The 17845-nt window shown below is 36.5% G+C and overlaps 1 protein-coding gene across 3 annotated transcripts in view; it reads right to left on the bottom strand.

The window, feature by feature from the left end:
- The window catches only part of SCN1A (sodium voltage-gated channel alpha subunit 1), a 155499-nt gene that overhangs the window by 88783 nt on the left and 48871 nt on the right, over positions 1–17845 (bottom strand). For all 3 annotated transcript variants that reach the window (XM_060411115.1, XM_060411114.1, XM_060411113.1), the window contains exon 2: positions 8307–8618. In XM_060411115.1, coding sequence (XP_060267098.1) covers positions 8307–8570 — 264 coding nt within the window. In that variant the 5' untranslated portion in view covers positions 8571–8618. The remainder of the gene's footprint in view (positions 1–8306; positions 8619–17845) is intronic.

Raw genomic sequence — 17845 nt, 5'->3', positions numbered from 1 at the left:
AATATATACACTAAACTTGGGGCTTCTCATGTGGCACTAGAGCTAAAGAACTGGCCTCCCAGTGCAGGAGACATAAGGGACACGAGTTCGATCCCTGGGTTAGGAAGATGCCTTGGAGAAGGACATGGCAACTCGCTCCAGTATTCTGCTTAGGAAATCCCATGGACAGAGGAGCCTAGTGGGCAATAGTCTGTGGGGGCACAGAGAATCAGAAACAACTGAAGCGCCTTAGCATGCACCCATGCACTAAGCTCACAGAGGTGTTGTGATTCTAATTTAGTGGGTCAGACTGTGATGTCCAGTATTCTGTACTTTTAATGAATCACTAGGGTGATCTGCAATAGGAGGGCTATGAATCTGTTTTTGTTATCAATGCTTATGCTATGGACCTGCATTAAAATCTTTCCTATTTATATGCTGCATAGTCAATAAGAAAACACTTAAGTTATACTAGTTTGGTAGGATTATTGTTTATGAATCTGTACTTGCTAACTAAAATTAGTAATCCTTCTTGTCTCTGAGACTTTAGAAAATGATTTATCTTTTCCCCTCAGGATGAACACTGAATTTAACAAACTATAGTTTCCCAGTTTCCTTAAAAACCATGTCCATTATCTTAATTTTTCTTTCAATCTAGGTGTTTTGCTTCTTAAATAGTTTAAACCCAAGGCCCAGCTTTGTGTTTATCTAAACATTATTTTAAAATTGCCAAATAAAAGGATTGATGCCAACTCAATTTGCCTGCTCTTATAGTAAATGTACTGGCAAAAGCAAAAGAAATAACAGAGGAAGGTGAGCAATGACCATGAATAATAGAAAAACGAATATGCTATCGGTCAAATACATTTATTCTTTAGCCTCAAAATTTAGAGAGGCTATTTCAACTTGTGCTTATACTGTGATCCAAAAATGTGCTTGGAGGTCAATTGTTTGGAACTGTGAACATCTTTTTCCCAAAGAAAGGATATATATTTACACATAGATTCACAAGTCTATATAATTCCTAATGAAATAGAATTCTGTGTAATGACAGCATGGAACTCCATCACTCTTTATAAGAAATCATCGCTCTAAAAGTGGTAAGATTTCTAAGTTGGCTAGCAAGGTGTATCTCTCTCCCTGCTTTGATATTACCCTGGCATTCAAATTAGGGAAATTCCCTGGCTCTATCTTCTTCGAGAAGTGGGGTCAATCTTTTTCTAGCTCTAAGCTGTTGGCCTGAGAAAAGGTTCCAGCAAGAAAGGGCAGAGTGAAACCACATGGCAGAAGAGATGCTTCAGAGCTTTGGGTGTAAATAATTGCATAGAAAGGCAAGAGATTCCCATTAGTACATATCTCTGGGGACATCTTTCACTGTGGGCCAATTCCTTGGCATCTAATTCTATTTTTTTTTCCCTATGAGCTATCTAAATGATCTCACCTACTTCTTTGCCTTTTTTTTTTTTTTTAAATAACCTGTTGATTCAGGCCAAGATTTCCCTCCTTTCCTGGCTCACTGAGGGATGGAAAGCTTTCTCACAGGTTCTCTACCTGATTCCAAAGTGAGTGAGCAATAATTTAAAAAATGTTTTCTCTCCCAATCTCATTCTGCTTTTCTGCTTAGATGAGGGATAACCAGCCTAAAGAACAATCTGTGAACTGATGCCTGCCCACGGCCCACCAAGCTTTAATATCCAGCCCTCATTTAATTGTCTTGAAGCCAGGGATCACAAACCAACACCCCACAGAAGCCAGACAGTGCAAGAGGCATGCTAATTTCTGGTATGCAAATCAGTGATGCCAGATCTGACAGTGTGTGAGAAACCTAAATATGCAGGTTTACACATGTTACACATGTGCAATCTCCTGATTTATAAATCTCAGACACTAATTCAAAATTTTAAACAGTATTGCATGAGACAAACAAAAATACATCTGCAGGCTCAAGGCCTCATAGGTTTTTTTTTTTTTTTTAAATTTTTGCTTCAAGTTCATGCAAAGGAGAAAAATATGTACCCAGAAAAGAGTCTGTAAAATTGCTTGTCCCTAAGGTTTAGCTGGGTAGAATAGTTGCAGTGGGGCCAGTGCTAGAGATGACCCCATAATTGGTCCCTAACTGGGTTCCTGTCAGCTGGTTACAGATGCTTCTGCCTCTGCCTCAGATGGAGAGAAAAAATTATAACTGATTAAACTGATAAAATCTGGGGGTCAAATATTTCTCATCCCTGTATCTTCAGCCTATAACATGGGTATGATACATAGTCCATGCTCAGTTAATTTTTCATTGACAGAAAAGGACTAATTGGCCCAGTTTTATTGCAGATGTTGCTGTGTGAAGACTTTGGGCAAATTATTCCATGTCAATTTCTTCATCTGAATGGAGAAGATTATAATACGACTAACCTCAGGGTGGTTTAAAGGATAGAAATGAAATAAAACATGTGAATCTTCTTAATGAATTCCAAGTGTCATATAAACACAAGGATTAAAGGATTAAAAATGTAAGTATCTCTGGTTCTCAAATATATACACATACAAACACTTGTGTATACAAACTCAAATATGTACACAAACACTTGATAAAACTTATGTGTTTTAGCATAAGTTAAAGCAGTGCCAATTTTCACATTTGAACTTTGCTGCTCAGTTTCTTTCCTCCCAAATTTCATATTCAAAAAACAATGCCATCCGTTTGCTCCCAATACTTAAGCATTATGTCTCCAAAATGGATTCTGATCTCATCCATTATTCTTTGTCTTCACCGTCAAAAATCTAGACCAGACCTCTATAAAGATCCCAACTTGATCTTAAAAGCAAAAAGTGAACATTGTCACTTCTCTACCCAAAGTCTTCAGAGAATTATTTTTCCCTTAAACTTCAAACTCTTGGGGCTTTGATCTAGCCCCAAGCCCATCTCCCCAACCACATCTTACTTTCCTTTTACTTATTACAGTCCCACTATATTACATGTCTTCTTATAGGCTGTTCCCTTCCCATGGAAGACTTCTCTCTTCTTTCTACACCTGAGATCCCAATTTAAATGGCATTTCTTTACAGAGGCACACAATTCATGTCACCTGAATCTTTCCTCTTTGGAAAAAATGTGAAAAAACAATCTATTAGAATCTGATGGGAAACGTAATTTTCTAATTAATTTAGGAACTGATCTAGATCCACTGAGTCTCAAAGATTTTAGTTTTTATAAAGGCAGGCCCTGATTGAGTAGAAGTAGTGAAGCAACAAGTCAGGTTTGGGAAATACTGCCAGCTGGGGAGATGAGGAGGACAGCTTCACAGTGGCCTGTGTGGAGAGGCAGGAAAAGTAGCGACAGGCTTGTTTAGATTCCATCACTGACTTCTCTTCATTAGTGTGACAACTGCAAATCCAGAGTAGCATGGCAATAAGCCACGGGAGCTGAAGGATCTGGTTTGAAATCTAGTCTCTAGATAGCTAGAGATCATAGCTCTATGATCTTAGGAAAATTACTTTACCTCAGTTTCATCATTTTAAAATAAAGATAAGAATTATCTTGGCAGGGCATGGTGGTTAAATAAGAACTGTAAATGTCCTAAAGCATAGACAGAGCTTGGCTTTTGCTTGTCTAGCACACCTTCTTCACAGTCTCTCTCTCTTCCTTTTACAGAAAACCGCTGCCTCATTGTCTAGCCACATGGCTTGGGTGGAGCTGATCCATCCCTTGGCAACACCGGTCAACATGCGACACTGATCTGGCCAATGAGATCATCACAAACCCTTGGCTACAGTGGCTGATTCAGAATAGGTTATGTGAGCTAGTAAAATGAATTCCAGGAGAAATTTTGAAGAAAATATGAGTTCTTTTCTTTGGAGTTACTAGGCTATAGAAGTTATTTTTGTGCTACTGGTGGCTATTTCTACCATCTTGAGGGAAGAACCAGCCTGTGGATGCAGCTGGCAGGGGTGGAAGCAGAGTGAGAAAGCAAAAGAATGGCAGTTTTAGGTACTGGATCCTTTGGTATCAAGACCAGATTTACCCTATACACACTTTAGTTGTTTGATTCTTTGTTTTCAAAAACTATTTTCCATTGCGTTTTGGTCACTTTCATTTGAAGCTTTACTAATATGGCAGGTACTTGATAAATGCTAACCATTATTTCACCACTGCCCTCATCAGCTTGGGATTGTTTCTGAGCCAGAGACAGGGACGTAACAAAGAAGAAAGGGACATAAGGAAGAAACAAAGGGTGGGTAGGAAAAAGATCTAAAAGTGAACTATAGTGCCTTGAAACTAAGGGAGGGAGAGGCTAGTCACTAATGATATACAAAGAAAATTCATGAAGGTGAGAATTCATGGAATCATGAGCTTTTACCATCTATTGTTCTGATTTTCTTTTAAATTACTTTTGCAAGAAAAACTACCTAATCTCAATTTGTTTAAAACCAAAACAAACTCTCCCTACCCCACGTAACAATTAAAAATTCCTGTGGCGATGACAAACCCGGCATGAATTTAAAACCACAAATTCTTGTCCGATTTTTCATGCAGCCCCAATAAAGAGGGGCCATGCATCTCTTTCAGAAGAGCTGATAAAAGGGGAGAATAAATTGTCTTTAAATGGTTAGGGAGACAGTCAAGTAAAGAGTACATTTGTACATTCCATAATTAACAAACATCCATTTTCACTGCACAGCTAAAATACCTCATTCTATTTCCAGTACACTGTCGCAGTCAAAAGGATACTAATGAGTCATCTGTAATTTTAAGAAGAACATGAGAAGGAAGAAGTTTTCTATAATAAAGAGTGGGTGAAGAATTTGAGTGTATAGCCAAATGGTGCAATATCAACCGAAGCTATGAAAGGAAACTGTGAAAAAAAAAAAAAGAATCCCACGAAGAAATAAAGGTGTGTTCACAAGCTAAAATGTGCCTTGCCACACAGTAAATAAACAAAAAAAAGGAACCCAGCCTGGAATCATGTTCTGAAGACCATAGAACCAAAGTTAACAGTTCAGTGTGGAAAATTCTGTGGGTTTCTTCCAATAGCACTGTTAATTTATTCCTTAGTTCTTACCTTGGACTTCTGAAGGCTTAAAACATCTGAGGGTCCAGAATGCTTCCTGTGCCATGAATGTTCATGAGACAGTTGATACTATTTTTCCAGTTACTGCCACAATATCATTGACCATGGATTAAACTATTTTAACAATCTCAGCAGAAATTTTGAACATTATGTAATTAGTACATTTTAAACTGGGGCAAAAGAGATAAAAATATGTGGGCATATGCCATCCGAAAATATACCATCAGCAGTGACATTTCCATAAGCTCACTGACATTGTGTTTGTAGAAGATCACAGACAACTTCGCTGTGGTTTGTGTCCTTTCTATTCCTTACAGGTACATTCCTTACATACGTGCACCACTGCACTTTCACCTAAAACAGCAAAGATTCTCCAGCCATTCTGATAAGAGGCTTGCTTTGCTTATTCTACACATTTTAAGGACGGAACCATAGAGATGTGGTATATAGACACAACCGACACTTTAAGTACTGTACTTTAGTTAAGCCTTAGGGGAATCACTAGCCTGATTAATATTTGTATGTTACAACCCACAAAGGCAGTAAAACCCACACCCCCAGTATTGGTGAGAATGGGAAATCTCCTCCTAGGAAGCTTTTTCCCCATGACACTTCCATCATTAGACCCTTTGTCTATGCCAGGAGTGCTCTGTGTGTGTATTGTGTTGTTTCATGAAGATCACCCTGCCATCCTTAGACACCCAGGCCACTAAAATTAAATTGGTCAAATATAAAAAGAAATAGTCATTATTTTAAAAAGGTTATTATTTTTCTAAGCATTCTACCATCAATCAGAGGAAACAAATTCAGAATTTAAGACTATTCTTCCATACTGAAACAATCCAATTATGAAAGAAAATTTAAAACTAGAAAAGAGTGTACACATAACGATAGAAAGTTTTAAAACATGAAGATGCAAAAAAAAAAAAAAAAAGGAAATTTCAAACACACAGCTCAAGCATGCCATGTTAATTTTTAAGGATTTCAGTCCTGCAAAAAGTTTCATTTGTATTTCTGTTGAATGACTTACTTTTGGAGACTTGCTTGATGTCAGCTCAAAGTGAAAGCAATGGATGTGCCTCAACTTGGGGAAACCTTTCTGATAACAATACTTTTCTTATCAGGTTGTGTTACTTGCACACTGATTTGCTCTGAAATGTCAGAATGTTTTTCCTTCCTCACACAATGTGCATTTGAAAATAAGGATATGGTAAAGGCAAGCTTGAATGTGAACCTAACAAAGTTTATAAGGGTTACTTCAGCACAAGAATCTGGCTGAATAGTCATTCCTTCAGTTTGTCTTTCATCCTCAGTTTCAAGACCTTTCTTTTAACTATTCGGAACGGTTTACATCATTTTGTTCTCCATCTGTCTTTATATACTTTGTTATATCTCATTTATTATAAACCAGTTGTGGACTGCTTTGTCTGGGGACATTTGCTCAAGATGACAACTTTATCAATCTAAAAAATTTTCGATTTAAAGGAAAAGATTGATTGGATGATTTGGTTTCTATTTAAAGAAGAACCGCCCTTGTTAGTTTGGTCTTTCTCAATGTATGCATTTATTGTTTTACAGATAAGGACATGGCAGAGGATCTGGGATCCTAGCTGTGGATCCTGTTTGATGAAGTGGTAGACTCTGGGTGACTTTAACAACTTTCAGATGGTTATTTCTACTGGAAAGCTGGGGACTGGATGTCTAGGGATAGCCAAATGCCTGCTTAGGATGGTGCCCACTAACCCACGATAATAGCAGCTCTAAACAGCTTGGATATGTCCAATGGCTATAAATAAAGTCATACATAAAGTCATATACTTTGTTGCAATGAATTTCTGGCTAGAACATATCAGAGTCACAACTTCAATAATAGAGTAATTTTAAAAAGTTAAAATGTTTGAATAACTGGTTTATCACATTTTTACTTAAAAAAAATACAAATAACCCCCTGGTAGACTGCTTAATATGGGTTTTAGCTTTCCAGATATCATGTTAATTTCCAAAGGAGTGATTGAACGATAAAATGTAATTTTTCTCTTAATTTAAATGGCAGTTATGAAACAGATAGTGGCTTACCTACTAAGATTTAATACTACAATGTTAAAATACAAATTTAAATAAAAGATAATAAATCTATGGAAAATGATTAAACTCTTCCATTACTGTAAAATGGACAAATCAGTTTTAAAAAGGAAAATTGTTATACTTAAAACAGCTATATCCTGGTTTAAAAAAAGTTTAAAAAAGAATCTGAACCTAAGAGGTTTCTACCTCTGAAAGCTGCAGTAGTCAATGAGAAGCAATTTACAAAACTGCCTTGAATTAACATATTATAATTCCAAACTTTTGCACTTCATAAAAACTAACATGATAATTGTGCCAACAACCAAAAACATCCCTAAAAGTTTGGGGGGCATTTTTAAGGACCATATTTAACTAAAACATTTCATTTGCTTAATCACAATCTTTGCGCTATACCTTTCCACCAAGAGTTAACAAATATGTTGTTTTAGGTAAAAAATATAATAAAATATTGCAAATTAACAAGCCATAAATTTTCTAAAATCAATATGTAATTTTAAAATTTTATCTTTGTTTTATACTTTTCTTCTTGGCTTGGTGATATCATGGTCATAATGAAAGGATAGGTACTAAATACATTCATTTCAAGCATGAATACTCAAATTTATGTATTTTTAGATTACTACATTTTGGTTAATCCTTACTGATATTAATATATTCCCACCAAAAGATTAAATAATTGTTTAAACTATAATTTATATAGGAATGTTTTTCCCCAAATGAAAAAGTTTCTTCAGGAACTTAATTGATGTATTATATATAACATAATATTTATATATAATATAAAAATTGAACATCCTTGTGGTGTCAAACTTTGTTCTATGAGAAATTAACACCAACATTTTTGAGATCTTTATAACTTGTGACAATTTCAGGATTTTCAAGTACATAAAACTCAAATAGTAAATACAATCCCTGGGGAGAAGTTTTTAATTTGTCACAAAAGCTGCCTATGACTTACATTTATTTTTAGATATCTTTTGTGTACATTTGGGACAGCTCCATCTGTTATGATCTAATCAATTATTTGACGTTTATATGCATAAAGCATATGCAAATGTGTTCTATTTCCCAAAGAGAAGGATACTTAGAGTTTGTGCTAACTTAGCATATGTTGGTGCAGTAACAGTCTAAGGTATACTATAAGGCAATAAGCGGCAAAATATGCCTGATAAACACACTCACTTTCTTATTGATATAGTAGGGATCCAGGTCCTCCAGTGGCTCTGACACCATCTCTGGAGGGATGTCTCCATAAATAAAAGGAAGGTTCTTTCCGGCTTCCAAGTCACTATTTGGCTTTGGGCCATGTTCATCGTCATCTTTCTTGTCTGGTTTGGGATTCTTAGCCTTTTCTTCTGCAATGCGTCTTTCAATAGCCGCAAGGGATTCTCTGGTGAAGAAGTTGAAGCTGTCAGGTCCTGGTGGTACAAGCACTGTTTGCTCCATCTTGTCATCCTGCACATTTTAATCACCATTTACTCTGCATATGAAGTCCTAAGGAGAAAGAATACAGATATTTTAAGGAGCTTAAAAGATGTTAATATCTGCAACCTCCTGTTATGCAATACAAACTAGAGGACTGAAAAGTTCATTTCCAATTAAATCCAAATGGAATAATTAAATATAAATTCTTTTTTTTTTTTTTTTTTTTGTAGCTAGAACATTTAACTTGAGATCTTTAGCATGACCCTTTAAGCAAACTTTTAAACATGCAAGACAGTATCGTCAACTATAGGCACAAAGTCATATAGCTCTCTAGAATTTATTCATCTTACATAAACGAAATTTAATGTCAGTGAACAGCAACTCTCTATTTTCCCCTCCCCCAGCTTCTTGCAACCACCATTCCACTTTCTGTTTCTATGAGTTTGGCTTAACAAACAGGTTTTCTATCTCAGCTTTTTGGTTATAAATGTCCCATGTTTATTAATCCAATCCTTATGCTTTGCCAAGGCAGGAACTGTGCCATAACTTAAGGAAGTTATTCAAGTATAGCCTTAATTAAAGTACATTGGCTAAGTACCACCCTATCCCAAATGAGCTATTCACTCTGTGAGCCACCCAGAAGATGAGGATGTAGCCCCAGAGAGACCATGGTTAACTCATCAACAGGATGAAGTGGAAAAGGAGTTGTTTCTGAGAGGATATAAAATGCAACTGTCTAATCTGCACAAGTGGCTCCTGATCAAGCCAGTCAGAACAGTTTGCTCCAGCCAGATTTAATGACCAGTCAAATAGCCATGGCTGTCCTGATTGAGCCTTCATCTATTCTGAGACAAAGACAATGGAACTGTGACCTGTCCTGGCATCAGTCATGCTAGGGTCGGCCTACTTAAATGCATATAGAAAGAGACAGTTTAAGGTTAGACAGACAACAATTAGATGACTAAGAATGGCAGAAAGGCTAGGCTGGAAAGGAATTACTAGATTGGGCTGTGGGCAGGAGAAGATAACTGTAGGTACAGGAGACAGCAGAATTCTCTTGTTTCAGAGGAAAAAATAATCAGAAAGAGGACAGTTCCACAAGCTCAAACACTGAGATATTTTCCTTCACTAAAGGCAATAATGATATTCTTGCTGATGCTATAATCCTATAGTGCAAAATATAGGGACCTGAGGCAAAACTCTTGACTCTATATAGCTGCCAGACCTGATCAGATGCTGGAGGCCAAATCCCCAAAGTATTGTTTTAAGGCATATTTAATGTCAGCTCAAATTTCACACATAATTCTGAGCCAAAACTTCTCAGAGCCTAGGCTATCATCTGACCACAAGTTGTATTTGGACACGTCATTAACTCATTGGTTCATGGTTTAGTTGCTAAGTCATGTCCAACTCTTGCAACCCCATGGACTCTAGTCTGCCAGGCTTCTCTGTCCAACCAGGGATTGAATCCAGATCCTCTGTACTGCAGGCAGATTCTTTACCGGATATACAAGTCTAAATTTGTATTCTCTGTCCATGAGATGAACTAGTGAAATTTTCAGAGGTCCTTCCAATCTACCTGCAATTCAGCTTAGGGCCTGGAAAAAAAGAAAATTTAAATCAATAAAAAAAGAATATTTTGCCTTAAAATTCTACTGCTCCCATAAGGAATCAGGAAAATACTGGCAGTTATTTATTTTGAAATAAATGTTTAGGGATAACAAGTATGGTGCATTTTCTAAGGGAAGTATTATACATCAATGTATGGATGGTCTTATTTCTGACTAGTTTTTTGATAGAATACATGCATAAATGACATAAACTCAAAACATTAAAGGAAACTGGAAAATTCCCCTTCCTTCTTGATTGCAAAAAATCAATTTCTGACCCAAGATGTAAGCGCTGTTATCTATGTAATAGATATGCGCCAATCACATAGGTATACATAAATTCACACATTTTTTGCACCCTGAACTTTTCATTGAAAATACCTATTAGAGTTAATTTCTTATCAGTTTTTACAGATTCAACTGTTTATCAGCTGCATGGTTTTCCTTTTTTTGTACATACTATAATTTATTCAATCAATTCCCAAGTAATAGGTATTCAGCCTGTTTTTAATCTTTTGTTATTACAAATAAAGATACAATTAATATATATTATACACATACTTTCACATATATGTGAATAATATAGTATCAATTTCTACAGTTGTGCTTAGCTATGCAAAATGTGAATCTTTAATTTTGGTATTATTACAAAATAACTCTTTCTGAAGGTTGAACCAATTGATTCTGCTGACAACAATGGAACATGGTGCCTGCTCATGTACATTCTCACCACATAATGTGTTATCATATTTTCAGTATGCTCAATCTGGGGCAAAACAGGGGCCATATTACTGTTCTAATTTGCATTTGTCTTAAAATGAGAAAAGCTGAACTTATGTGAACTTACTTGAGCATATGTTCAAGAGCTATATTTTCTTTTCTTTCTGTGACTATTTAAATAACAGTACATGTTTTCATTTTCTGTTCCTTTTTAATCTATAGCACCCTTTTAGATACACTATGAACCATTTAATTTGGGAATGCGGGGGCTTTAAAAAATATATAGTGTACGCATTTTGAGTCTATGGTGTTTAGTGCTACAGATTACAAAATTTAGTTAAAATATTTTACATATTATGTGATGATTAAACTCTAATTCTTCTCTGGTTTCTAGATTTTGTGTCATGCTCTGGAAAGCATCCATGTCCCTGAGAGTGTGGAGGGATACATCATGTTTTCATCGTTCGTTTTTATCATTTTATGGTTTATATTTATAAATTTAAATCTTTGATCTATTTGGAATTTGTTTTATAATATTTATTTACTTACTGGCTGTGTTGGGTTTCCATAGCTGCACAGAGGGTTTCTCTGGTTATGGGGAGCAGGGCCTAGTCTCCAGTAGCAGTGCACAGGCTTCTCATTGCTGAGATTCTCCTGTTAAGGAGCACGGGCTCTAGGGCAGGTGGGCTTCAGCAGTTGCTGCATGTGGGCTCAATAGTCGTGGCTCACAGGCTTCAGAGTGCAGGCACAGTAGTTATGGTGTGTGAGCTTAGTTGCACTGCAGCAGGTGGGATCTTCCTGGACCAGGGATGAACTGGTGACCCTTGCATTGCAAGATGGATTCTTAACCACTGGATTACCAGGGAAGCCCTAGAATTTGCTTACTACATGGAGTGAAGTAGACATCCATTTGTCCAGTTGTTCTAACATTTTATACACACACACACACACACACAGATCCCCAAGGTCAACAAAAAACTTTACAAATCCTAAACATATTTTCGTAAAGCTTAGGAAAAACTCAACACTATACATACCAATCCAATTAGATATGAGATACAATTACAGTATTTAATAAGGATGAAGGAAGTAAAATATAGTTATTTGCATACTATATAATTGTATGCCTAGAAAAAATAGAAACATCTGAAAGATTCCTAAAAGTGGTAAAAGAATTCAAGTGTCTATATCAAAGGTGATATGAAAAACTCAATATATTTCCTTTATAGGAACAACAAGTTTTAAAATGCAATGGAAGAAACTAGAACCTTTCCCACTCAGATTACAAACAAAGCAAGGACATCTCCTCTCACCACTTTTTTTTAAAATATAAATTTATTTATTTTAATTAGAGGTTAATTACTTTACAATATTGTATTGGTTTTGCCATACATCAACATGAATCCACCACAGGTATACACATGTTCCCCATCCTGAACCCCCCTCCCACCTCCCTCCCCGAACCACCCCTCTGAGTCGTCTCAGTGCACCAGCCCCAAGCATCCTGTATCATGCACTGAACCTGGACTGGTGACTTGTTTCACATATGATATTATACATGTTTCAATGCCATTCTCCCAAATCATCCCACCCTCTCCCTCTCTCACAGAGTCCAAAAGACTGTTCTATACATCTGTGTCTCTTTTGCTGTCTTGCATACAGGGTTATCATTACCATCTTTCTAAATTCCATACATATGCGTTAGTATACTGTATTGGTGTTTTTCTTTCTGGCTTACTTCACTCTGTATAATAGGCTCCAGTTTAATCCACCTCATTAGAACTGATTCAAATATATTCTTTTCAATGGCTGAGTAATACTCCATTGTGTATATGTACCACTGCTTTCTTATCCATTCATCTGCTGATGGACATCTAGGTTGTTTCCATGTCCTGGCTATTATAAACAGTGCTGCTATGAACATTGGGGTACACGAGTCTCTTTCAATTCTGGTTTCCTCAGTGTGTATGCCCAGCAGTGGGATTGCTGGGTCATAAGGCAGTTCTATTTGCAATTTTTAAAGGAATCTCCACACTGTTCTCCATAGTGGCTGTACTAGTTTGCATTCCCACCAACAGTGTAAGAGGGTTCCCTTTTCTCCACACCCTCTCCAGCATTTATTGCTTGTAGACTTTTGGATTGCAGTCATTCTGACTGGCATGAAATGGTACCTCATTGTGATTTTGATTTGCATTTCTCTGATAATGAGTGATGTTGAGCATCTTTTCATGTGTTTGTTAGCCATCTGTATGTCTTCTTTGGAGAAATGTCTATTTTATTCTTTGGCCCGTGTTTTGATTTGGTCATTTATTTTTCTGGATTGAGTTGTAGGAGTTGCTTGTATACTTTTGAGATTAGTTGTTTGTCAGTTGCTTCCTTTGCTATTATTTTCTCCCATTCTGAAGGTTGTCTTTTCACCTTGCTTATAGTTTCCTTTGTTGTGCAGAAGCTTTTAATTTTAATTAGGTCCCATTTGTTTATTTCTGCTTTTATATCCAATATTCTGGGAGGTGGGTCATAAAGGATCCTGCTATGATGTATGTCGGAGAGTGTTTTGCCTATGTTCTCTTCTAGGAGTTTTATAGTTTCTGGTCTTATGTTTAGATCTTTAATCCATTTTGAGTTTATTTTTGTGTATGGTGTTAGAAAGTGATCTAGTTTCATTCTTTTTACAAGTGGTTGACCAGTTTTCCCAGCACCACTTGTTAAAGAGATTGTCTTTTCTCCATTGTATATTCTTGCCTCCTTTGCCAAAGATAAGGTGTTCATAGGTGCGTGGATTTATCTCTGGGCTTTCTATTTTGTTCCATTGATCTATATTTCTGTCTCTGTGCCAGTACCATACTGTCTTGATGACTGTGGCTTTATAGTAGAGCCTGAAGTCAAGCAGGTTGATTCCTCCAGTACCATTCTTCTTTCTCAAGATTGCTTTGGCTATTTGAGGGTTTTTGTATTTCCATACAAATTGTGAAATTACTTGTTCTAGCTCTGTGAAAAATACCGTTGGTAGCTTGATAGGGATTGAATTGAATCTATAGATTGCTTTGGGTAGTATACTCATTTTCACTATATTGATTCTTCCAATCCATGAACATGGTATATTTCTCCATCTATTAGTGTCCTCTTTGATTTCTTTCACCAGTGTTTTATAGTTTTCTATATATAGGTCTTTAGTTTCTTTAGGTAGATATATTCCTAAGTATTTTATTCTTTTCATTGCGGTGGTAAATGGAATTGTTTCCTTAATTTTTCTTTCTATTTTCTCATTATTAGTGTATAGGAATGCCAGGGATTTCTGTGTGTTGATTTTAAATCCTGAAACTTTACTATATTCATTGATTAGCTCTAGTAATTTTCTGGTGGAGTCTTTAGGGTTTTCTATGTAGAGGATCATGTCATCTGCAAACAGTCCTCTCACCACTTTAAAAAATCATACTGGAAGTGTTAGCTAATGAAATAAGGCAAGGCAAGGAAATAAAATGTTTACAGATTGAGAAGGAAGAAATGAATGTCTCTGTTGACATCATAATTGTTTATATTAAAAAAATCCAAAAGAATTAACAAAAGAACTCCTGGAACTAATAAGCAATTACAGTGAGGTTGAAAATTACAAAGTTAATATAGAAAAATCAGTTGCTTTCCTACATTCCAGCAAAGAACAAGTGGGATTGGAAGTTAAAAACATAAAACCACTCACATTAGCACTCCCCTCAAAGAAATACTTAAATACAAATCTAACAGATTATGTTTAAGGTCTATATGAGGAAAATTATAAAGCTGACCAAAAAAATCAAGTGAGTGAGTTTTAGTTGCTCACTCATGTCCTACTCTTTGCAATCCCACGGATGGTAGTCCACCAGGCTCCTCTGTCCATGGAATTTTCCAGGCAAGAATACTAAAGTGGGTTGCCATTCCTTTTTCCAGGGGATCTTTCTGACTCAGGGATCAAACTCAGGTCTCCTGCATTATAGGCAGATTCTTTACTGTCTGAGTACCAGGAAAGTAATAATTAAATAAATGGAGATATTCCCTGTTCATGGATAGGAAGTTTCAATATTATCAAGATGCTGCTGGTGCTACTGCTAAGTCACTTCAGTCGTGTCCAACTCTGTGCGACCCCAGAGAGAGCAGCCCACCAGGCTCCCCCGTCCCTGGGATTCTCCAGGCAAGAACACTGGAGTGGGTTGCCATTTCCTTCTCCAATGCATGAAAGGGAAAAGTGAAAGTGAAGTCGCTCAGTCATGTCTGACTCTTCACGACCTCATGGACTACAGCCTACCAGGCTCCTCCATCCATGGATTTTCCAGACAAGAGTGCTGGAGTGGGGTGCTGCTAATTCTTCCCAAATTGAACTTTATTAGTCTATTGGTCTACTGATCAATAAAATCTAAATTTTAAATTATTTTGTGGATATTGACAAACTTATTCTAAAACCTATATAGAGAAACAAAGGACCTGAAATAGAAAATAAAATAGTGAATGACAACAAAAAAGTTAGATGATTGACAGTATCTGACTTCAAGAACCTTTAAGAGGTAGTCAACTGATCTTTGATAAAGGAGCAAAGGAAATACAATGGAGCAAAGATAATTATTTCCAACAAATGATACTGGAAAAACTGCACATCCATATATAAAAAAAATTAATCTAGATGTAGACCATATACCCTTTATAAAAATTAATCTAAAAGTGATCACAGACCTAAATGTAAAATGCAAAACTATAAAATGCCTAGAAGATAATATAGAAGAAAATGTAGGTACTCTTGGGCAAGTTGATGACTTTTCAAATAAATACAAAAAGTATGATCCACAAAAGGAATAACTGATAAGCTATACTTCATTAAAATTAAAAACTTTTGCTCTGTGAAAGACAATAACAAGAAAATGAAGAGACAGGGCACAAACTAGGAGAAAATAACTGCAAAAGACAAAAGCTGGTGAAGGACTGCTCATCTGTTATCTACAATATACAAAGGACTCTTAAAACTCACCAGTAAGAAAACAAACAACTTATTTAAAACATAGACTAAAGATCTTAATGCCTCAGTAAAGAAGAGATACAGATGGCAAATAAGCATATGAAACGATGCACCACATCATATATCATCAGGGAAGTGCAAATTAAAACAATGATGAGATACTACTACATGGCTACTAGAATGGCCAAAATCCAGAACACTGACAACATAAAATGCTGGCAAGGATGTGAAACAACAGGAACTCTCATTCATTGCTATTTGGAATGGTACAGCCACTTTGGAAGAAATTTTGGCAATTTCTTACAAAAGAAAACTTACTTTTAGCTTATGATTCAGCAATTATCCTCCTTTGTATTTACCCAAACGAGGTGAAATCTTATGTCCACACAAAAGCTTTCACATGATTGTTTATAGCAGCTTTATTCATAATTGCAAAACTTGGATGCAACCAAGATATCCTTCATTAGGTGAATGAATAAACAAACTGTGGTACATCTAGACAATGGAATATCACTTAGCACTGAAATGATATGAGCTAACAAGCCATGAAAATAACATGGAAGAAACTTAAATGCATATATTACTAGGTGGAGGAAGCCAGTCTGAAAGGCTACTTATTATATGATTCCAACTACATGACAATTCGGAAATGGCAAAACTATGAAGACAAGAAAAAGCTCAGTGATTTCCAGGGGTTAGAGGGAAAGGAAAATTGAATAAGTAGAGTACAGAGAATTTTTAAAGCAGTGAAACTGCTTCATATGATACTATAGTGGTGGATAAATGTCATTATCCGTTTGTCCAAACCCATAGAATTTTCAACTCTAAGAGTGAAGCCTAATGTAAACTATACACTTTGGATAATAATGTGTCAATGTAGGCTCTTCAATTATAACAAATGTACTACACTGGTATGGGATACTGACAGTGGATAGTGCTTGCGTGACCACTGGGCATATATAGGAACTCTGCTCCCTGCTTCCTGATATTTCATATCTCTTGTTCCCTTAGAAAATAACACATGCATTACATGCTGGACATCAGTAAGCATTTATCACAGTCAAACATTTTTCTGAGGAGTTTGGACCTGGTGAACAGTATGGTTTTGATAACCCTCATAGTACAGCACTCAATATGTCAGCAAATTTGGAAAACTCAGCAGTGGCTTTGGGACTGGAAAAGATCAGTTTCCATTCCAATTCCAAAGAAAGGCAATGCCAAAGAATGCTCAAACTACCACACAATTGCATGCATCTCACACGCTAGTAAAGTAATGCTCAAAATTCTTCAAACCAGGCTTTAACAGTACATGAACCATGAACTTCCAGATGTTCAAGCTGGATTTAGAAAAGGCAGAAGAAACTGATCAAATTTCCAACATGTGTTGGGAGAATCGAAAAAGCACTAGAGTTCCAGAAAAACATCTACTTCTGCTTTATTGACTACGCCAAAGCTTTGACTGTGTGGATCACAACAAACTGTGGAAAACTCTGAAAGAGATGTGAATGCCAGACCACCTGACCTGCCTCTTGAGAAATCTGTATGCAGGTCAAGAAGCAACAGTTAGAACTGGAAATGGAACAGCAGACTGCTTCCAAATTGGGAAAGGAGTATGTCAAGGCTGTGTATTGCCACCCTCCTTATTTAACTTACATGCAGAGTACATCATGAGAAACGCTGGGCTGGATGATGCACAAGCTGGAATCAAGATTGCCGGGAGAAATATCAATAATCTCAGATATGCAGATGACACCACCCTTATGGCAGAAAGTAAAGAGGAACTAAAGGGCCTCTTGATGAAAGTGAAAGAGGAGAGTGAAAAAGTTTGCTTAAAAGTCAACATTCAGAAAACTAAGACCATGGCATGGCATCTGGACCTATCACTTGATGGCAAATAAATGGGGAAACAATGGAAACGATGACAGACTTTATTTTTTCAGGCTCCAAAATTATATGGTGACTGCAGCCATGAAGTTCAAAGATGC

Source organism: Ovis aries, chromosome 2, assembly GCF_016772045.2.
Source record: "Ovis aries strain OAR_USU_Benz2616 breed Rambouillet chromosome 2, ARS-UI_Ramb_v3.0, whole genome shotgun sequence".
Lineage (NCBI taxonomy): Eukaryota > Metazoa > Chordata > Mammalia > Artiodactyla > Bovidae > Ovis > Ovis aries.
This window is presented reverse-complemented; position numbering and strand designations above follow the sequence as displayed.